General features: G+C 36.1%; 1 protein-coding gene across 3 annotated transcripts in view; it reads left to right on the forward strand.

Annotated features, from left to right (window-relative positions):
• The window catches only part of CNTN3 (contactin 3), a 429,998-nt gene that overhangs the window by 387,861 nt on the left and 18,216 nt on the right, over positions 1-23,921 (forward strand). For all 3 annotated transcript variants that reach the window (XM_072598650.1, XM_072598651.1, XM_072598652.1), the window contains exons 14-20: positions 3,625-3,742; positions 5,132-5,290; positions 5,387-5,536; positions 9,504-9,574; positions 10,470-10,704; positions 11,008-11,123; positions 16,501-16,687. In XM_072598650.1, coding sequence (XP_072454751.1) covers positions 3,625-3,742; positions 5,132-5,290; positions 5,387-5,536; positions 9,504-9,574; positions 10,470-10,704; positions 11,008-11,123; positions 16,501-16,687 — 1,036 coding nt within the window. The remainder of the gene's footprint in view (positions 1-3,624; positions 3,743-5,131; positions 5,291-5,386; positions 5,537-9,503; positions 9,575-10,469; positions 10,705-11,007; positions 11,124-16,500; positions 16,688-23,921) is intronic.

The following is a 23,921-nucleotide window of genomic DNA, read 5'->3' on the forward strand; positions in this document are numbered from 1 at the left end:
TAAAGAAGGGGAAATATACAAGAGATGTTGTACAGGTAAATCAACAATACATGGCAACGGATTGGATTATGAAGGATTAGAGAAAGTGAAGTGTCAGGGAAAGCACCGAGATTGTAAACCCAGGTCACTGGGAGGATGGTGGTGCTTTTGACAAAATTAGGGAAGTTCAGAGAAGAAGAGATTTTTAGGGGGAGAGATAATTTTCAGTTCAGGTTTGGATATGTTGAGTTCAAGATATAAATGAGATGTCCAGTATAGGAGATTTGAGTATAGAGGTAAGGAAAAGATAAGTAGCTGGAGAATTGTTATTGTAGAGATTATTATTGAATACATGGAAGAAGATGAGATTACTGGATGAAATAAAAGAGAGGAAGAAAAGAAACAGGCTGAGGACAGAGCTCTGGGGGTCACCCACCATTCTTAAGCCTCTTTTAGATGAAGAGTCAACAAAGGAGACCATGAAGGAGCAATCAATGATTCTTTGTAGACACACATATAATATATATTTATGTGTACTTATTTTATTTGTATTGCATATTTTTTTACATAAATATACATATTTGTAGCATCTCTCATAGCATCTACATATTTAAGTGAATGCAAATATATGACATACCTATTTTTACTTTATATCCATACCTATATGTATATGTATCTATGTATTCACATATATGTATGCTTGTATGTATGTATGTATATCAGAGAGACCCTGCAATAGAAAGGAAGTTGGACGCAGAATTAAGCAGAAAAGTGGACTGAATTCACTTCAGGAAAATGTAATTTTCCTTTAATGGGCCAAACTTTTCACTTGGAAAAGGCTTATCTTTTGGAAACAAATATTCTGCTAACTGTTCTATGACTGTCACTCATTAACTCTTCAGTATCCAAAAAATTAAATTTGAATATCATTCAGAGAATGATAGACAGGTAGAGAATGGGTGTAATGAGACTGCAACATGTAAGAAATAAGGAGCTACAGAACTAGAGTAAGGGAGATGTCAGTCTACATTGAATTTCATCCCCATTAATTCCCTAAAGTCTTGAGAGGGAACTTTAACAAGAGTCAAAATATAAGATCAAATATGTATGTATGTAAGTGTGTGTATGTGTACATATGTAAATATATACACATAAATACACATACATATACATACATGCATATACACACATATAAAGGATGAGTTGGTCACATGCAAAGCATAACTATTGCAAAGTTCTCTTTTGTGCTCCACTGGGATTTTTTCAGTGTCAAGAAAACGTAAGGCATCCAGAACATTGGACCAATTCCACACAGGTTTCCCAGTGGAAAACAAGTGGGAATATGGTAATAAGAATTGTATGAGGCAGATTGGCACAGATGGGTTGTAATCTTAATCATTTGTGAGAACATCCACACCCAGATCTCAGAATCCTTTGAATATGGGAATAAATATAGGTAGCATTTCCTTTATTTTAGGATTTCCTCTACCAATGCCAATCAGTACTGGCTACAAAAATTGACAGTCAGTGAGTGAAAAATTAAGCAATTTTTCCAGGGTCACACAGATGTTATATGTCAGAGGCTAAACTAGAACCTAGGTCTTTATCATTTTAATTTCATCTCTCTATATACTATACCATCCTGCCTCCCAATTTCTGAATGTTGCATAAAACTACAATAAAGCTTGCCACTTTCTACATGAGTCCTTTCCTGACTCATGACCCCAGCTGCTAGCATCCCTCCCCTATCCACCTTGGAAATAATATTTACCTATGTAAAGAAATATTATTTGCCTATGTAATGAAATTATTCATTTCATTACATAGATAAATATCATTTCCTTGATAGAATGAGGGTTTATACTCCTTGAGGCCAAGGACTTCTCTATTTGATTTTTGTCTTTGTCTCTTAAGATGTTCTTTGGCACCTAGCAACTGATTGTTAAATGTATGTTGGATGATTGATATTGAAAATCTAAGATTAAAAAGTACTCTTGGTAAACTGATGGATATGCAACTTCATTAAGTTGACTCCTTCCCCAACCAGTGCAGATCCCTCAATTCTTCATCCTTGGCAGAAATTTTTGAATGTGATTTCCCATGACTTCTCTACAGAAATTGAAAACAGTTCACTTCTTCTTGGCCTGTTCATTCATTCCCTTTGTTCTTTTAGTAACTTGGTCTGAGCAATGAAAATCGTACATTGCGCTCTTTGTCTCCAATCCTATCTTCTTTCATTATTGTGGTTTGGAGATAATCCTAGGCTTTCCAATTGCCAGTGGGCAGTTGGCAATTAGTGAACTCCAATAGACCAGATTACAAAAGCTCTGACCAAATGAAAAAGGTTTTAAGTCCCACACTTGCAAACAGTTTTAAGTCTCTTTCAGAGGACCAGCCTAGTTAAATGTAGAAAGGTGAATTACAGGGAAGGGATGGGCATAGCATCCCATGCAATGCACATATGGAATTAATAATGTAAATACTACTTTCCATCTCATGATATTTCACAGATGTTTTCATTTAAGATGACTCTCAAAGGACTCTTGATTTTTCCTACTTCCAAAATTCAATAACCCTCTAGTTTTTGAATTATTTTATTTAATTCATGCTATTCTGCTCCTTTATGAGACTAACTTGCAATTAGCCAACTCATGCAAATATTATTTTACCTCTTAAAAAATCCTTGAATCATATTTAAAACTAATTATAAAAATGAGAGAATATGAGATTTTAGAGAACTTGATCCTTTAATTGATAACGAACGACAATAAATTTATTTATAGTTTCTGTAGAGTTTTAAAAGTTTCTTCTTATTAATTTGGCATGAACTCTCCCTAAATTCTCTAGATATGAATTTGTCTGGCTTTAAACTCCATTTTTTTTTTTTGGTTAAGTGAATCACATCTGGCAATTCCCGTATAGTATTGCATTCATTATCCAGCAGATAAACAAATGCTTTACTTTCCTTAATCAAGTGATTTGAAAGCTATTGAGCTAGAAAAAAAATTTCAAAAGTTGACACCATACAAAGGAGCAAATGAGATAAGGTGAACCACTGTAATTGACAGAAAGAAAAACTTAAAAGATTTAAATCTTTAAAAAAATAAATCTGAAAAATGAAAATACTGTTTGGACAAAATATTGTAATGGAAAGGGCAAGGGAGGTCCAATAAAATTTAAAGTTTCTTGAAACAATCTGATGGGATGGTTATCATTAGATGCAAAAAGGAAAACTCCATCCCCTTCAAACAAGAACCCTACACCATGCTCTGGCATGGCCACACCCTGTAATGAACCTAGGATTATTTTAGAAAACACTCAAATAACATTAGAAATAATGCTGCTCTGATCAAATTTAGATCTCTACACTCGGTGAATTTCAGAGGTCAACTCCTTTCAAGACAACCACAGTGAACTTCAAAAGAGATTCCTTTTAGAATCTTCTTATTTTAGTTTTTAAATCATTTAACTATCTGAGTACGATTGCTGGTTGACCTAAAAATATGTATTTTTAAAATTTGATTTTATTTTGTATTATGCAGTTCTGGGCCACAAGATGTTGTTTTCGACTAGTGAAATGTCTCAATCATTTCTGAGTCATTTACGCTTTCAAATAATGATATTCATTATCTGTTTATTCAACAGAGTTCTTCAGGTGATTTGATGATTCGGAACATTCAGCTAAAACATAGTGGAAAATATGTTTGTATGGTACAAACAGAAGTAGACAGTGTTTCATCCGCAGCAGAGCTGATAGTAAGAGGTAAATGTTAGTAGCTACCTGTTCTGTTCCTTTAATTGATCATCTTTAAGTAAACACAACACAGTAATGACATAAGCATATTCACTTTGTTTCCCTCTGATCTATATTGACTATATCTCATATGGATTTACTGGTTTACCTATCACAGTAGCAGCTCCTTGAGGGCAGATTCTTTGTATCTTCATGGCTCTAAACAATGTCAGGCACATAATAAGTGCTTAATAGACAGCTAGGGGGTGCAGTGGGTAGAGCACTGGGCCAGGTGTCTGGAAGATATGAGTTCAAATCTGGCCCCAGATGCCTAATAGATGTGTAACACTGCACAAGTCTCTTTACTGCCATCTGACTTGGTTTCCTCAACTGTAAAATGGGGGTCCTAATAGCCCCTGCTTCCCAAGATTGTCATGTGAATTAAATGAGTCAATATTATAGAGCACTTAGCACAGTTTCTGGCACATCATTAGGCATGTCATGCATACGTATTCACCTCTCCTCTAACCTTCCATTCCATTATAAATGCTGGTTAACTACTTAACTAACTGAGTATATGAATTTGTTCTGACTTGGATCTAATACAAGTCTATTATGATGCTGTTTGAGAGGACAGGTACTAATTTAAAGAAGTAAAAATCTTTATGTATGTATTTTCACCCTTTAATTGATATTCTGCAGTCATAACCTAAGACGATGTGTTTTTAAGTATTCCATTAGCTCTGAGATGTGATGCAATTGTGTTTGTGTGTTGTTTCTTAAATCCATCTCCAAAGAATCAGAATTTTCTAGAATGTGCTATAGGAAACAGACCTCACTGCTCTCCAGTGCTGATTTGCTGCTGTGCTGAAAAATTGGCCCAGCATATCCTAGGGTAAAGCAGCTTTAGGTAACAAATTGGTGGACTACAGAGATGCATTAGTACATTACAGGAGGATGCTGGGACTGAAATAAAATGCATCAAATTTGGAGAGGTACAAAGATCCTGCTGCACAAAGGTCTCTGAAAGAATGTGGCATCTGTAATCGCTTAATGTTATGGTCTCAGAATGACTGCCTTCCCAACTGGATTTCATACTTTTCAAACAACAGACAGAATTTCAGTCCCTGTTAAAAGAAATAGTGGTGTTTTGATTCCCCATTAAATGGCCTTTTCCCTAAGAGCTAGAGAAATTGGAATCTGTCGGAGGTATTCGAGGGGTACTCTTATGTGTTGTTTTCTTTTGTATTAGACTTTTAACTCTTCTCGCAGAGTTAGCGCTCCTGCACAAAAGTGTCTGGAGAAATTAGCATGCCTATTTCATCCCCTGGCCACTAGACAAAAGTCTCGTTTGTTGGTTTCCAAGAGTGAATCTCTTACATATAATACAAAATTTCTTATCTTCTTTGTCTTGGCTAGGTTCTCCTGGACCACCAGAAAGTGTGAAGGTGGATGAAATAACAGACACCACAGCCCAACTGTCCTGGAAAGAAGGTACAGACAACCATAGTCCGGTCACATCATATGTCATTCAAGCTCGGACACCTTTCTCAGTGGGCTGGCAAATAGTTACAACAGGTAACAAGGCAAAAAGAAATTCTGACCATTGATCTGTATTTCAAACTCTCATATTCAAGAGAAAGGATTCTTAGTTCTCTAAACATTATTTTATAGTGCCGGATATCATCGATGGAAAAACATTCACAGCCACAGTGGTGGACTTAAATCCTTGGGTGGAATATGAATTCCGTGTTGTAGCCAATAACAAAATTGGAGGTGGGGAACCAAGTTTACCCTCAGAAAAAGTAAGAACTGAAGAGGCAGGTTAGTGGTTTTTGGTTTTTGGGGGGGAGGGCAGGATTGCTTTAAAAGAAGCCAATAGCTTTTGAGTTCTGAGTCTGTTAAAATGTTCATTTGTAGGATCATAGAATATGGCAAACCTTCCCCATGGTGACTACTGAAGACCTTGCTTCATACCTCACTCACCAAAGGGTCCTTTCTCCAAGAGTTCCTTCTTCTCTCTTCTATCTCACATATCACTAAGAGCTCAATTCCTACCACATACTCTTCTATGGAGTGGTGGCTCTTCTCTTTGCTAAGGTTATTCCTTTGCATGCATCTGATCCTCCTCTGTCTTCTTCAAGAGAATGTTCCCTTTCTCATCACTGCTCAACTTCATTTTCTTACTATTGCTTGCTTCTCTGTTGCCTACAAAGAAACCAAGGTCTCCCCCATCCTTAAAAAAAAGAAAGCAATTTTCTTGAACCAACCATTCCCACTATCTCTTGTCCCAGATCTCCCAACATTCTCTTTCCTCATCTTGGCCAGAGTCTTTGAGGTAACTGTCTATGTTAGGTGCATCTCCTTTCATACATTTCCTCTTACTTTCTTCAAAACCTATAATCTGGCTTCTGATGCCACCAGTTAGCTGGAAAAAGATCTCTCCAAAGTTACCAGCGATATCTAAATTGCCACGTCTAAAGACTTTATTTTAATACTTGCCTTTTTTGACCATTTAACACAATTGGCCATGTTTTCCTGAATACTCCCTCCTCTCTAGGTTTTCATGACATTGCTTTCTCCTACCTCTCCATCTGCTCCACAGCCTCCTTTGCTGGACTTTCATCCATGTCATATTTACTAACTGTAGAAGTCCCCCAAGAATCTGTCCTGGCCTTTCTACTCTCTAGGGTAGTGATCGCATTATGTCCCATGGGTTATCATCTCTATGCATGTGATTCTTAAATCTATATCCTTAACCAGAGTCTTCCTCTTGAGTTATAGTTACATATCACCAGTTGCCTTTTTGACTTCTCAAACTAGATGTCCCAAAGACTTCTCAAATGCAACATGTCCAATTGATTTTCTTATCTCCTAAATTCCAAACTTGCCATACATCTACTCACCCAATCTCAGTAGCACCCTCAACTCTGCACTCTCATATCACATTTAATCTGTTGCTAAATCTTATCATTTCTATCTTCACAATATTGATTCTATATGCAGCTTAACATGTAAGACAGCTAGGTGGTGCAATGGATAGGCTGCCAGGCCTGAAGTCTAGAAGACTTGAGTTCAAATCTAGCTTCAGACACCTACTAGCTGTATGACCATAGGCAAATCACTTAACCTCTCTTTGCCTCACTTTCCTTATCTGTAAAAGGAGGTGATAATAACATCTCCTTCTTCGAACTATTGGGAGGCTAAAGCAAGATGTTTAGAAACCTCTTTGCAAACATGAACACCCTGTATAAATGCTAATTGTTATTGTTATGAGAGAGAAGAACGATGAAAAGATCAAATGAGGTAATAACTGTAAACCAGTGCCTGGCACATTGTAAGTACTATATAAATGTTAACCATTATATATGTCTGCCTTCTCACCATTCACATAGCCACCACCCCAGTTCAAGCTATAATCATCTCATACCTAGATTATTGTAGTATCCCTCTAATTGTTCCTTCTGCCTCAAGTCTCTCCCTCCTCCAAGTTCATCTTCCACTAAGTTGAAAAAATTCCCAAATTATAGGACTGGCAGTGTCACCTTCCTCCCCCAAACTTTAGTGGCTCCTTATTTCATCCAGGATGAAATATAAAGCCATCATTTGGCATTTCAAGCTCTTCACATCCTTTCCTTTCCCTGAGTCTTGTCATTCCTCTCAACACTCTAAGTGATTGAGCCTCCCTGTTTTACATACTTATTGTCATATAGAATATACCATCTCTTGTCTCCATGGCTTTCCGCTGATTGTTTCCCTTGCCTAGAATGCCCTAACTCTTGAACCTCATCCCTTTTCTTCCCAGGCTTCCATCAAATATGAACTCACTTTCTTCAGGTGTCTTTTCCCTGCCCCCCCCCCCCCAAATTACAATTGCCTTCCCCTTCTGACGTGATCATCCATTTTCTCTGTAGATATCTTGTATTTACTTGGATCAGTTCCCCAATCAAAATGAGCTCCTTGAGGGTAGGGACTGTTTTCTTCTTCTTTGTATTTCCCGCACTTAACCCGGTGGTGAGCACATATTACTGTCATATTTTTTTACTGGAATCTTTTTGACTGAAAAGATCATCAGGGATTTGGCCTCACCCCAGAATTTCTGAATTGCTTTTCAAATATAGTCATTCTCAGTATCTACCAGGGGTGGGAGACCTGTGACCTTAGGGCCACATGTGGCCATGTAGGTCCTCAAGTGTGGCCTTTTGACTGAATCCAAACTTCACAGAACAACTTCCCTTAATAAAAGGATTTGTTCTGTAAAACTGACTCAGTCAAAGGCCACACCCTAGGACCCAGAAGGCCACATGTGACCTTGAGGCCACAGGTTCCCCACCTCTGAAAACTGATCTATTTGTTTAAGTAGGTAATCTTTCCAATGGATAGAATTATCATTTTTACAGGGAAAAAAAAGTCATGTGAAGATACTGACATTTTGATCCATTAGGAATGGTCTTTATTTAATATTAAACAAATATGCTAACACTGCTATTGTAGTGTAAATTTTGATTTTTGTTATTACTTTGTAGACAAAGGCCATCTTCATGGATAGTTGGCATTTAGACTTGATGGCATCTGAGAAGACTCATGACAAAATTTTATTTGGTCCCATTTTCTTCCCTCTCAATTATGCTTATCCTTCCTGTTTTAAGATTTTGAAAAACAATTGCTATCATCCCTAAGAAGATTAATTAGTTGAAGCAAATATAAAACTCCTTTATTTCAGTTCCTTGAAATTCTTGATAGTAACTTTCAATTTTAGGAGGCCTTTCACAGAAATCTGATAATGGAATAATGAACACACAGACTCAACATTTTCAGGTTACATAATATTAAGTCAGATGAAGATAATGCTTGAGTTACACCTAGTACAATTTTTTCATGCTTTAGCCATGATATCAATCACCGTTTGTTTTTCTCCTGGATTTATACTTCATAGGTATGAAGGATTCCCAGTGTGGAGACTCCCTGAACCAATATAGATCGACAATTCATCTGTCACTTATAGTCTTAAAGAGTTTCCTGGGCCCCTGACACATTGTGTGACTTGCCCAGGATCACAAAGCCAATATGTGTCAGAGACAGGACTTAAATTCAGGTCCTCTTTGTTACAAGTCTTGTTCTGTATCTGCTTTACAATTTTGCCTTTCATGTCACTGAATGTATTTAAATAATTTTAATTATTCAACATCAATTAACTTTACGTCCCTTGGAGAAGGTGCCAAAAGAAATGACTTCGATAGAGTATTTAGTGGAATGTGTTGGGTCATGAAGAATAACTTTAAGATTGAAGTACATCCCAGAATAAATGGGAAATTAGTAGATTTCATGTTGTTTGTGATGAATGTGATCATATGTGAATGATATTCGTTCCTATAAAAATGACATTATTGAAATTATCACAGTGATTATCTGCATCTTAAATTGTCGTTGTCATAGAGCAAGAGGGTTGAATTTTCCCCAAAATTTCAGATTTTAATTTTTGTGCTCTTATTTTTATTTTAACAATCTACTATTGAAAATCAATACATATTTGTTGAGGTTATAAGGAGATATAACCTTATGGTGTCAGGCGTGTGATTTTTTCCTAACACACTTGACATGTCTGATCCTTTATTTTCTTTTACACAAAGATTTCAATTACTTCAGAGATATCCAGAAAAGAAATATTCTATACTAGGTATTTCAATGATCACACTACTTCAAAAATAGATGTTGAATATGAAAGAATTTTCCTTCACGTGGATGTTAATAAGCTTAAATATTGGCTTCTCTATATTTCTCTTCCCCACAGTTCCAGAAGTACCCCCTTCAGAAGTAAGTGGGGGAGGTGGCAGTCGGTCGGAACTGGTTATAACTTGGGACGTAAGTTACTTTGATGGTGCTGGTCTATCTCAGCTTTGTGCTTGGGGGACATGGGAGGAACCTGTCTCTAGATTACAATTGCCACCTATCCAAGCAATGTGTGCTACTTGATCCTTCCATTTGATTTGTGTTTTGTTCCACTCTTGGCCATCCTTTCAGCACTGTGTGTTTGTGTGTAATCAGTATAAATTTCAGCTATACATCTGAGTGTTAGGAGGTCTGGCAGTTGTTGGCATTCTTTTAAGGTTTCATGGTGGTAAATAAGCATAAGCAAAAGATTGTTGTAGCAAGGTGAAGCAAATAATTACACTTGTCAACAGGAATTTCCAACTTAGCCAGGTTTCTGCATTGAAAGCAATGAATTCTGCTAAATGCATAGTAATTATTTTAATATTAGTGTTGTGGTTCCTTTCTGCCAGCTCAATGACAGTGATTAGACCATTTATATAATTTTGTTTTATTTTTGAAAATGTGGCTTATGAGTTGAATTGCAGTCAACCCAAATACTCAGTGCTTAATCAGATTTGGAAACATCTACCAAAACATCCAATGAATGGAAAGCACAAAAAGCCAGTTATTTATTATTTGGCTTTTTTTCTACAACATACTAAACAATCAGAAATTTTCAGACATCTGTATCAAAGTTATTTTCACTTGTCATCCATATTGTTTTATGCCACGTAAACACAATGTTAGAAACTTGATCATTGAAAGAAAAGAAATTAGAAATGCAGCTGTCTTGCTTCTATTTGCTGAATTATACAAAATTTATTCCACCTCCCTTCTTCCTCTGTAAAAATTTTGAAATATTTTGCAATTAAAATGCCACCAATCATGATATAGACTTGAGCAGAGGAGATTCGATGGGGCTGTTCTTCGCTTTTTCTTTATACAGCCAGTCCCTGAGGAATTGCAGAATGGTGAAGGTTTCGGCTACGTTGTTGCCTTCAGACCTCTCGGTATTACCACGTGGATCCAGACGGTGGTTACATCTCCTGATACACCAAGATATGTCTTTAGGAATGAAAGTATCCTCTCTTTTTCGCCCTATGAAGTAAAAGTTGGTGTATATAATAACAAAGGCGAAGGGCCATTCAGCCCAGTCACAACTGTTTTCTCTGCAGAGGAAGGTGGGTAATTATATTTTGATTGTACTTGAAAAGCAAGGCTTATAATTTTAACAGCATACTTTGCCTTACATATAGTAGAAAATTAACAAGTATTTGTTGAGATGAATTGTATTTCTATAATATTTCTGTATAATCTTTTAAAAATTAGATGCAATAATGGATTTTTTCATAGAATTACTAAAATCATATCATATCTCTCTGTCTCTCTGTCTCTGCCTCTCTTTCTATGTATGTATATACTAATATAAATATACATATAAAATATGTGTACATATATATTTAATTTCAATTCTCCCAACACAGAACCTACAGTAGCTCCATCTCATGTCTTGGCCAATAGCCTGTCATCATCAATCATCGAAGTTTCCTGGGATGCCATTCCTTGGAAAATGAGCAGTGGACGATTACTGGGTTATGAGGTAATCCCTTTTAATATAAAACCACTGAATCATGTATATATGTATTTTACAATGCTAATGTGTGTTGGATGACTATTAGTAACTATATATTTTATGTTGACATTCCATTGCTAGAGCATGCCTAACTAGAGTACTGTCTCATAAGCAACACCTAGGAACCATGAGGGGACCTCAATTCAGCTTAACGTGTGTGTGTATGTGTGTGTGTGTGTGTGTGTGTGTGTGTGTGTGTGTGTGTGTGTGCAGAGAGAGTGAGAAAAAGAGAGAGAGAGAGAGAGAGAGAGAAAGAGACAGAGACAGAGACAGAGACAGAGAGAACTTACTATATGCTTGTTACTGGCCCAGGAACAGATATAAAAGAAGAATTAATGAAGCTGTCTACCTTCAGGGAACCTATAGTTTAATTTAGGAAACATGATGAACACCAATGTGGCACAGAGTATAATACACTGCAGAATGAAATTGACTGTAGTCATTCAGTAGATAATTATTAGGCACCCACTATGTGACAGGCAGTATACTAACAACCAGGAATTCATAGAAAGGTAAAAGGCAGTTCATGTTGTCAGGGAGCTCACAATCTAATGAGGGCACAACATGAATACAACTATATATAAATAAAATATATACAGAAAAAATTGGAAGGATCTAGAATTAAGGGAGAAAATGGGTTTTTAGCTAAGACTTGAAACCAGGGAATCCAGGAGGCAGAAATGAGGGAGAAAGTTCAGGCACAGAAAACAGGCAACGAAAGTGCCAGGAGTTGGAGAATGGAGTGTCTTATGCAAGGAATAGCAAAGAAAGCACTGTCATTGGGTCACAGAGACATGATGAGGGGGAGGGGAGTGTAAGATGTAAGAAGACTAGAAAGGTGGAGGAAAGGAACCAGGGTATAGAGCATTTTGTGTTTGATCCTGAAGGTGATAGGGAGCCACTGGAGTTTAATGGGAGGAGGATGTTGAGATAGTTGGTAAGAGCTAAAGGTCAGTAATAAGGATGAGAACTTTGACAAAGGCTCGTGAAACTTGAGCTGAATTTGGAAAGACAAGGAGGAATGAGTGCAAAGAGCAGAGAGAAGTAGATTACAAGCTAGCGAAATAGAAAGCATTGTGACAGGAATGAGCATGATGACAGTTGGACTAAAAAAAAAATACTCAGAGAAAAAATCAGGAGGACTTGAAAGAAAATTGGAAATGGCTGATGAAGGACAAGGAGCAGTCAAAGATGACTCCAGAGTTTCCAAACTGGGTGAATAGGCACAGCGGGGGTGAGGAGAGTGCTGACAGAGTGGGGGTGGGGTATGGGGAGGCTAACATGTGTACTACAGAGGTGGTAAATTGGATCCTTGGATTGCAATGATAGTTATGTCTTCAAAGTGACCAGGAATACAGACCTGAAGCTCAGGGACAGTGATACAAATTTAGAGGCATTGTAGTAAATGTAATTAAATGGGTAGCACTAGTTGTGCTTTTCAAGTAATGAGAGACAGAAACAGAGACAGAGACAGAGAAAGAGACACAGAGATAGAGACACAGAGACAGAGACAGAAACACAGACAGAGATAGAGAAGCAGAGACAGAGACATAGAGATAGAGAGAGACAGAGAGAATATACTTCAAGTTAGGAGACAAGAGAAACAAGAGAAGTGGGAGGGGGAGATATTTCATTAACCTCATATAATTTAGAATGTATAATGTCTATTTTATCAATCTAATGAACTGAGAGGTTTGATAGGAAAAGATGTGCTGAAATAAGTCCAAAATGGCAAATAGACATTACTATGAGTTTGTGGAAGAGGTAATCCTGAAAATGTATTTAATAGGAACTTTATAAAATTCCCAGTAAGAAAACAACTCCAGGAGATTTATTTACAAAAGGAGAACACATTTAGTTCACTATTCTATCCAAATGAAATTATAATACCACTCAATTCTCATATCATTTAGAAATTAAACTGCAAGAAATGGGAAAGCAATAGATACAATTGCCAATAAACATTGCTACATTTCTGATACTCTGTTTTTCCCCAGTTTGCTGCATAGGTTTAAAAAATTTAATAACTTTCCTATCTCTCATCTCAGCAAGGACGGATGGTTTGCCATGTGGCATACTAACACATCATCATTAGTATCCTGACTAATTTTCTTTCCTATTTGACAAAGTATGAGTTGATGAGTTCATTTCTCGAGGCAGTAATTTGTGTTATCTGAAAAGTATGACAGACTCTGGCACAAATCTTCTCTTAGCCCCTTTCACACGGTGAGAAGAGAGTACAGATGGAAAGGTTTGTATTCCTGGACATTAGCATCTATTTGCTATTTAGACAATCTGAGTCTGTCATGACAATTTCACCTTCATTCCTGTTAATGTCTTTAAGTTATCTTAAGTTTCAGATGTAAGAAATAAAATAGGAAACAGGGAAACTCTGTTCATTGTGATAAAAGGTTGAAGGTTAATACATTGCATGAAATGTTAATAGATTTGCTGATGCTTAGAGAAATGGAAATTTACAGTACGCATGGCTAGCAGAACAATAAGTCAGAAGAGCACATAGATCGCTCTGTGGGCCAAACATATAGAAAAAGATGATGTGTGTTTCCTTTTATATTAATGGTTCCTAAGAAATACACCAAACATTGAGTACTTCTCAGAACAAAGGCAGACTTCAGTGGAAAAAACTAATTTCCTACCAGCATTGGTAAATTTGCCCAAGACTGATCATTGTAGATAAAAATAAACCACAGTATCACACCTGGACAGTCTTTCAAATAATTCCAGTAAATAAGCCTGAAATTAAATACAATTCAGGTTATTGGGTGATCTGAACTATGGTATCTACTTTAATGGAATTTGTTTCATAATTGCCCAACAAAATACTTGCCTTCCCCTTTGCAGATACATCAGAAGAGGTCTGTTAAATTGCTAAAAAAAAACAAAAACAAAAAAATTTTTAAAAAAAGCATTTTAAAGCAGTACTTCAAATCATATTGTGGCCAAAATGGAAAACAAATTCTAAAGCCCATTTCTAATAATTTCCTAAGACATTTTTTCATAGTTCACGCTTTGATCAAAATAAAATGCAGTGTCAATGGACGATCTATTTTCCAAGAGAACGTGTGTGATAAGAGTAGGTAATTGAAGCAAACATCATGGCTCACATGATTCAGCTTTTCCCAGTTTGCAGAGGGCATTTGGCTGTTGCAGTAATTCTAGGCTTATTTAGAATAAACAGACCACTTTGCAAGTGAGAATATTGAATTGCAAAGAGTTGAACGACATAATAAAGATGGCATAGTTTGTAAGAAAGGAAGCTTGGACATGCCCAGCAAAGCTGGTATCACAGATTTTTATGACCTGGAATTTTTGAAAAGTGAGAGAAATGAAATTTCAAATACCTTATTTTTAGCTAAGCATTGTACGACATAAAGAACAATAAGACCCTGTTTAACTAAGATTCATGGAACAGAGGAAAAATAGATTTTTTTAATTAGATGCACTTTTAGTATCTCTTATGATTGTTAAGGAATGGTAGGCTACCTTACTGATTGGGGAACAGCAAATATTTTGAATCATAAAAAGTTTTAGGTAAATTGATATTAGCTTAATAACTTTTTATAGAATAGTTTTAGAAAGAATCTCTTCACTAAGTAATAAAATATTTACTTAGTTTGTACTAGTGAGTTGCATTTCAAAATTCATAAGAAACTAATTTATTGCTTATTCCTTTTTTCAAATGCTTTTTCCTTCTCATGATCTTTGATAAAACATGTATAAAGAGGTAATTTGTCAATATGGATTTCTTTGAATAGACTTAAGGTCCACTTTGGACAATGTGTTCCTTGAACTCAAGAGAAGAGTGAAAGGATAGTTGACAGTATTGTTTGAAGGTCAGTAGAAATAATGCTGGATTTGGAATCAGAAGAATGGACTCACTATTGACTTTACCACTTACTGCATGTGTGACTTCGGGCAAGTCATTTGACCAATCTAGGCCTCAATTTCCCCATCTGGAAAATGAGGGAGCAACATTAGATCATCTTCAAGGTTCCTTCTAGCTCTCCAACTATGATCCCAAGAACAGTAACTCAGTATGGCTATTGCTTGAATTGAAGCCCAATGTTAATGATGGTTTCTCTCCATAAAAATATTAACAGTTAAAAATTATCCAAATTACTAGATAATAAAATATTACAGCACCTGATGTATACAGTAGGTGCTTAATAAATGTCTGTTAACTTGATTTTACTTAACTTGTCAAGAGTTTGTGGTTTAAAGATACAAAATGCTTTGAATTATATAAAGGATGGTGGAAAATTATAATAAAATTGTAAAGATTCATGGTAGATAAATCAAGTCTCCAGAAAGCATGAGACCCAACTTAGCTGGTTTATCCTCAAAAAATCTGTAGTTGAAAGTGGAAAGAGCACAACAGGTAACCAAATGGAAATAATCTGTCAACATTTCTATGACAAATAATTTTCACTATTGATGATGAATTCTAAGATCTCATGCTACAAAGTAAAGGAAAATAATAGCTAAAAAAATAAATACATACAGAGACACTGGTCAATAGTAAGCATAGACAGCATCGATCAACCAATTGATAAGCATTTATTAATTGCCTACTATGTTCCAGGAAATGTTTTAGGTGTTCAAATGAAAAGACAATTATGAAAGAGTGCTTGAGCTCAAGGAAATTACATTTTATCAGAGAAGAAAGCATGTACCTAAAGAAATCCATAATGGTGGTTACACAATTTTGAAAGCATTGAGGGTATGATTCAATAATGATCGTAGATATAATGTCAATTCATTTTATAGCACTGACTCCTTTCTAAATGCTCTGTGAGATGGGTACCATAGGGATTACTCTATCTATTTTACAAATGAGGTATCCGACAGTCAGAGAAGTCAACTGACTTGCTCAGTATTATTGTTTTTGGAGATGAGATTTGAACCCTGGCCTTTCTGTGTCCAGTTCTCTAATGATATTAAATGAATGGGGAGAAAAACAGGCATCATAGGCAGTCATATTACCACAGACTGGCTGACAAGAAGATACAAGCAACTTTTTTTTCTTCTCAATAAAATCTTTATGAGAATGAGAATATCTTTTTATTAAAATTTGAGAAAGGAACAGACTTTTATAAATGATTTTCTGTAGCAAATCTCATCTTCACAGTCACACAATTGCAGAGAGGGTCAGGTTCCTGGATTGTGGTCATTTAATATTTATCTAAAAGCCTTGTCTTAGCAGATTTATCATTTTAAAATAAAACACTGTCAAAGGTCACTAAAGGAAAAATCATTTTTGTGTTAGAGAGTCTTTCATGAACAGTACTAGCATCAATGCCTTACTTTTTGTACCCCTTTTTAGATTCGGTACTGGAATAACGGAGGCCAAGAAGACTCATCCAACAGAGTCAAGGTCATGGGGAATGAGACATCGGCCAGACTCCAGGGCCTCCAGAGCAACTTAGTATATTACACCGCTGTCCGAGCGTATAACAGTGCTGGGACAGGGCCTTTCAGTGCCACAGTGAACGCAACCACAAAGAAAATGCGTAGGTATTTTCAGATCTCTGAATGGAAAGGAAGGAGCCCCAGATGGTGCGTAATTTGCATTTAAAATGAAGACCATATGTATCACTGGGGATGACCAAATCAATTATTATTTCCATTATTTTGTGAAATCCAAAAACCCAGTTCCTCACTACAAAAGTGCCAAGGTATTAGTATGAAAAAGGCTCAAAGCTTAAGACCTTTTTCACTGAAAATATTTCAGCACTTACGGTAGAGTCTATACATGGAAATGGACTTGCAATCTCTGAAGCCACGGTGCCTTTTAAGCTAAACAAATCCTCACAGAAGAATCCAAAAATGGAATTTGCTTTGGAGTCAGAGGACTCAAGTTCAAATCCTAAAACTGACCCTTATTACCTGTGTGACTTTGGAGAAGTCACATAACCTTTCTGGGCCTCAGTTTTTATTTATCTATCTCTTTACTTATCTATTTATCTCTCTATCTATCCATTTATCTATCTTACCTATTAATCAATCTAGCTATCTATCTAATCTATCTATCTGTCTATCATCTTTAGAGCTATGTAGATATCTATCTTCTATCCATCTGGATACATATGGATATACATACATTTATGCATATATGCATATATGAATGTGTATGTATGTATATATGTATGGATATACGTACATTTGTAAATATATACGAATATGAATATGTATATGCATTTACATATAACTACAAATACACAAGTTTGCTGATTAGGCTAGACAGATTGTCAGGCCCCTTTCCACTCTATTATCTTATGACCAATTTAATTGATATGTTTTGAATTCTCCAGGCTTGATGTTTTATAAGAAGTTCAAAATAGCAGCTCAGTCAAAAGTATCAACTATTTCAATCATTCCCTTGCCTGAGTGGGATGCTAATTGGTTTGAGTGAAAGAAACTTCAGATAATATAGCTCAGCAATAATACCTTCTCCCCTCTCAGAAATCAAAAGTAAAAACCCCAGTGCAAGAAAGTGGTGTTTCCTCCCAAACGGAGTAATCTGTAAATGATTGTGCATCAAAATTTAAACACAACTCAGAATCATCAGTGTGAAGGTTGTTTTCTCATCAGCATAAATCCACAAGCAAATCAATGCTATTTGATTTTTGAGGCTTACTTGGATGTTCCAGATAAACTACTATTAAACACGAATGGTGAATTACTTTTCATATCTTATTACATTCTCCTAGTTTGACCATTTGGCAGATGAAAAATGCTTTTCTCCCAAGCAAATATCACCAGCAAATGTTATTCACCCTGAGTACTGGATTTTTTATCCTTACAGCACAACATCCATGAAAACTATGTATGTGCTTGAATCAGTTTTTATTCATTATTAAATAAGTCACATTTTAAAAAATACAGATTAAGAGAGCTTAGGTGTGAGATTGCTACTGTAGTCTATATTTTCATCAGTGGCATATCATGAAACATTTCCCTATATTTAAAAATGCAACTCTTTGTTGCCTTAAAATATTATGAAACCATTAATGCACATTTTCTCTTAATATGCATAGACAGGAATATCATTATTCAGGATAGTTGGGTTTATCACTTATAACATGAATATTATACAATGTGAAATCCTTAGTCCCCAGTGTTGGACCATAAACTGGAATAGTGCTTTGCTATTAAATCTACAATCTTTGACCTTAATAAATCATGCTTGTTGAGGCAGAGAGGTGTTTGAACCTGTGATTTCATAGCATGGAGAACTTCCTGGTGTGAAAATTCCATCTACCAATACAGTTTAGCAAGCTGTCAATGTGTATAATCTTAGAGTCATCTGGGGCAGGGAGAATTGACAATTATCAAGCAGACATGTACATCAAAGGCCTAGACAGAGCCAGAGCTAGACCTTGCTGCTTCCTATGTCTGTAGAAGACTGATTTGGCTGCCACATTTACAGGGTAAGCTGGATTACAGGGGAAATGCTTAACCTGCTTAAGTCCACCTCTTTTAATTACTTTATCAAGTTAATTTGCAGGTGACTAATGTAATCCATATAAATCAGTCTTTAATTGCTTAAAAGGACCAATGAGACTCCTACTTGTCAAATTCAGCCTCGAAATAAGAGAAAACAACTATTCTTTAAAATATCATAGAATTCAGATTTCTCAAGAAATCCTTTTGATTTCATGGGTTTAAATGTTTGTGATGGCATTTACTCTGTAATAATACCTGGCATTTATATGAGTTAAGTTTTGGGCAGCATTTTCCATATATTTTCTCAGGTGGGATTCATATATGTCTTTCTGATTACACATATGCTTCTCATGGCAAAGAAACATGATACATGTAGCAATTTCTGACTGTGATAAAGTTTGACATTTTTAATTTATGACTCCAACTAGGTGGCACATTGCAAACCTATGGTCTGTTCTTTCCTCCAACATATCCTAGCTGTGTGACTCTGGGATGCGCAGTCTCATAATAGCACCTACCTCACAGACTTGTTGTAAGAGTCAAATGAGATATGGAGACAATTTTCTAATTCTTAAAGTACTATAGAAATGCTTATGTGTGTAAAGTAATAGTAATAGAAGAAGAAGGAGGAGGGGAGAAGGAGTGTGGTGGTGGTATGGCAGCAGCAGCAGCAGTAGCCGTGGTGGTGGTGGTGGCAGTAGTAGTAGTGGTAATAGTAGTAGTAGAAATTGTAGTGCCACGGTAATCGTAGTAGCAATAGTAGTATGTGATATAAGAAATGAGTACATCATAGTAAAAGAAGGAAACAGCAGAAGACAATAATTATGCTCTAATTTTTTTTCTATAAATACTCATTTAAAAGTCATACTCAAGAAGGCTTCAGTTCAGCATAAACAGAAACTTTCTCATAATGAATAGAGCTGGAAGAGAATGCATGTAGTACATACTCTGACCTACTTGCAAATTAGGGAGCTGATCTTTTAACTTCCAAGACCACGCTGCCTCCCCATAGAACTGGAAACCTCGTTAAGTACTAAGATGCCTGTTACTGGATGTATTCAAGAAGAGAAGTCAAATAATTTATCAAGAATGTAATAGGAGTTATTCCTTGAAAATTCTGTAATTCCATATGAAAAGAAACAAAAAGGCTCTCATTAATCCCCAAACTCTCAAGTTCAAAGAATGATCTTTTATTTCATTCAATGAAATATAATTTGGTATTTTTACTTTTAACACCTATTTTCAATCTTGATGAACAATTTAACACTTAACATGTTTTCATCTTGCACCTTTTATGAATGTGTCATTAACACAAGAAAGGAAATTATCTCTAGGGGAATATTTATATTCTCTAAAGAGAATAATTAATTACACAGGTGTTCTTCAGGAAACCCAAAACCCCATGATTCCTTAGACATCTGAAAGGGGAAACCTTTCACAGAAATCATAGCCCTTCCATGGTTAAGTCGTAGCTTTTTTGTGGCTAGCAAACGTATTCAAATTTCATCATCTGCTGGTCAACACTGTAGTGATGAGTTTCTCCACACAGCTGGCTTGTTCATTACATTTTTCAATTCAGTTCAGTTTTCAATAAACTTTTATTAAGCACCTACTATGTGCCAGATACTGTGCTAAGTGCTGGGGATATAAAAAGAGGCAAAAAGATGGTAAATAATCTGTCACCCTACACTCAAGGGCTTCCATTTTGTTAAGTCTGTGGTGACCTTGTCCTTCTTTAGTATAGGAAGGTATTTGGTTTGGAATATAATACAGATTGCACAGGTTAGATCACATGAAAGGTGAAATAGTAATATAGAAAGTGGGGTTACAAATAATGCACCTCTTAGTTCCAAATTATGTGCCTAAAAACATCATTCTCTCTTACCATCTTCTTGAAAAGAGAACAGTAATGAATGTCCATTGGAAACGATTCAGTGAAATTGGATAGAGTAACAACATTTGGATCATGAAGACATGAATTCAATTCTAGAATGTTCCACTTAGTATTTAGGTGACTTTGAGCAATCATTTGTTTTTCTTCAATGAATCTCAGTGTGCTCATCTGCAAAATGAAGAGATTGGGTTAGATGAGGACTGGCATCCTGTCTGTTCTAAATCTATGATCTTGTCACATACCTGGACCTCAGTTTCCATGTATATAAAATGAGAGGCTTGACTTGCTTCCTAAGGTCTCCTCCAGTCCAAATTCTGTGATTCTGTTATTTTCCACATAGGACAATGTTTACATAATTGAAGGCATAGTAGAGAAGGACTGCACTTAGACTTTGGAAGACTTAAGTTTGAATTCTGCCTCATACATTTGCTATCTTTGTAAGCCTGAATAAATCATATAATCTCACTCTGCCTCAATTTCCATATGTGTAAAATGAGGGGGTTGAGCTTGATGATGTATTAGATCCCTTCTAGCTTTAAGTCTAGGATTTTTTGAAATAAAAGTAATAGCACATTATACTGATTAAATAATTTTCCTTCAATTGAAAGCACAAAACTTTTCTAGAGTTTTTGAATGGGTTTCATTAATTTATTTTTTCCCAAGTATGCTCCAACCTTTTTTACATTGTCTTTCTTCTTTAAAGTTTCTTAGTGTAATTAGTAAGTGGTGTCATTCCTCAGGCTTCCATGGTTTAGATCCCTGTTGAAAAATCTCAACTTATTCAATACTTCTGCCACTTACCTTCCTGATTTGAAAGGAATGTGATTAAAATCTGTGAGAAGAAAAACCGGTTACATCAGAGATTTTGTTATTTCTTTTAATTTTGTTAGACTAATATTTCTACCATATTTGGACTTGTCCCTTTGCTCAGAAGGTTGCATCCTATAGAATTTGAAAAGAGGAAATTTGAATATTTCTCAGTTGGGATGTCAGCAGAGCTTGTTCATCTTAAACAAAAAATCGCTTGATGATCTTACTTTACTTAATGAAAGTGTAGTTTCTTAATAGTATTTGTACTTCCTCACCTTCTTGCTGAAATGTAATAGCTATTTTTGAGCAATTAATCGTATCAAGGATTCTTTTTTTAATAAAAAATGACTCTTCTTTTTCAACATGTTAGTTCATTGGAAGTTAAAGTGAAGCAGTAGAGCCTGTAATCAGCTTTACATTTCATACACCTCTGCCCCTACCAGAACAGTTATCTAAGTAAGCCAGATCCAGATAAGTATCATACATGAGGAGAAATCAATTTTCAAAAGAATACTGATGGAGTTATTGCAGGTTTGTTAGCAAGTTAGAGATGCCTTTTCTCTGAAATGAATGCACAACTCAAGCATTCCATTTATACTCTTGGGATGTCAGGAGAAATTGAAGAAGCCTAGATTGCCCTGGGGGAGGGGTGTCACTCTATGACAACTTGATTCATCTATAAAATGGGGATGATAATCAGAGCACCTACCTCCCAGGGCCATTTTGAGGATAAAATGAAAATAGCATTTGTAAAAACTGCTTAAAAATCTAAAGGAAGTTTATAATTGATAGTAGCAGTTGAAGTATGAGTAGAGGTGGTGATGGTGGTAGTAGTAGACTAATATAGGCTTAGAATGCTTTACCACAAATAGTTCACATGAATATTTGGAGTAGAGATGGCTCTAAGTTTTTGTATCTGATGCTTCTTTTGAGTTTCTCCAATTCTGCTTTGTTCATACAGCATCCCTCTCTAATGAGGCCATACCATGCTGTACGGTCATGTACAATGTCTCTCATGTCTCACAATCAATTCCAAAGCCATTTAGAGGTACCTTGAAAGTTTCCCTCTACTGCTTCTTCATGTGAGCACTTTCCTTATGTGAGTTTTGCCTAAAATAGTCTTTTAGGCAAGAGTATATTTGGCATTTGAACAATGTGGCCAGCCCATTGGAGCTATGCTCTCCTAGTAAAATTTGAATGCTTGCCAGTTTAGTGCAAGAAAGAACCTGTGTCTGGTATCTTATCCTGCCATGTGATCTTCAGAATCTTCCTAAGACAAGTCAAATGAAAGTGATTGAGTTTCCTGGCATGGTGCTAGTAGACTGCCCAGGTTTCATTGGCATACACAGTGAGGTCGGCACAATGGCTCTGTAGACCTTCAGCATGTTAGGTAAGGCTTTATGTTAGGAGGGTTTGATAGAATTCACCAAAGACCATTCTTACTAATTTTTTTCTGGATAAGCTACATGACCCAGTTTCCCAAGTATGTCTGCATACAAAATTCGTTGCTCTGTTCAGTCTACGACTAAAGAAGAAATACCTAAGAGAGCTGGCCTCAGGACCAGGAAGACCTAGGTTCAAATCCCACCTCTTAGACGTAGTGACTGTGTGACCTTGAACAATCGCATTCACCTCTCATCCCTAAGACCAGAGATGTCAAATTCACTTCCCTGGAGCTGAAAAACTCCTGAGAGTGGCCTCAATCAGATTAAAATATCATCAGGAGATGTTTAATGAAATAAATAAAAATATAGTTCAACATTCAGAATGCTAATTTGTGGTTTTCCAAGTCAATATGCTCCCTCAGGTATCTGCTTCTATTTAAGTTTGACACCACTGGTCCAGGTGATTATCTAAGACTACAAGTTGTTGTGGTTGTTTAGTTGTGTTGGATTTTTCCTGGGTTAAATGACTTGCCTAGGGTCATACAACATAGTGCTACAAGTCTGTCAGTGTGTTTTATAAATATCATCTCATTTAATCCTCACAGCCCTGGGATGCAGTGCTGTTATTGTTATGCCCATTTTACAGCTGAGGAAGCTGAGACAAACAGGGCAAATGACTTCATCACAGTCACACAGTTAGTAAATATAGAAGCCCAGATTTGAACTGAGGTCTTCTTGACTCCAGGTCCAACACTATCCACTAGGTCATGATTATCTGGATATTTATATGAATCAGTATTTAATTATTTATAATTCTTTATATTAAGCATCTGTTTTCTTAATATTCTTTGGGATGGATTAGTTTTCATTTATATTTCTTCTAGAAAGTCCTGCTCACTCCCACAGGCTCTGTGCAGTTGCTCTAGTTTTCACTATAGAAGAGCCAAATTCATCGTCTTTAAAAGTGACCTAGACAGTTGTGTCAAAAATGCTATGGCTCTTCCTTCCACTTAATATGATCAGACAGCAGAGAGTTCAATAACAGATCATGTGTTACTCATTAATTCACCAGAGCAACTAATATATTTTAGTTCCATAATTTGAAAGGTAAATTAATTTCCCCTTCAGTCAATGTAGGATCATCACTGAGGAATAATCATTAGGAAAAGGGTACCTGGCCAATTAAATTGATTTCTAATGTTCTCAACT

This window comes from Notamacropus eugenii, chromosome 3, assembly GCF_028372415.1.
Source record: "Notamacropus eugenii isolate mMacEug1 chromosome 3, mMacEug1.pri_v2, whole genome shotgun sequence".
Classification (NCBI taxonomy): domain Eukaryota; kingdom Metazoa; phylum Chordata; class Mammalia; order Diprotodontia; family Macropodidae; genus Notamacropus; species Notamacropus eugenii.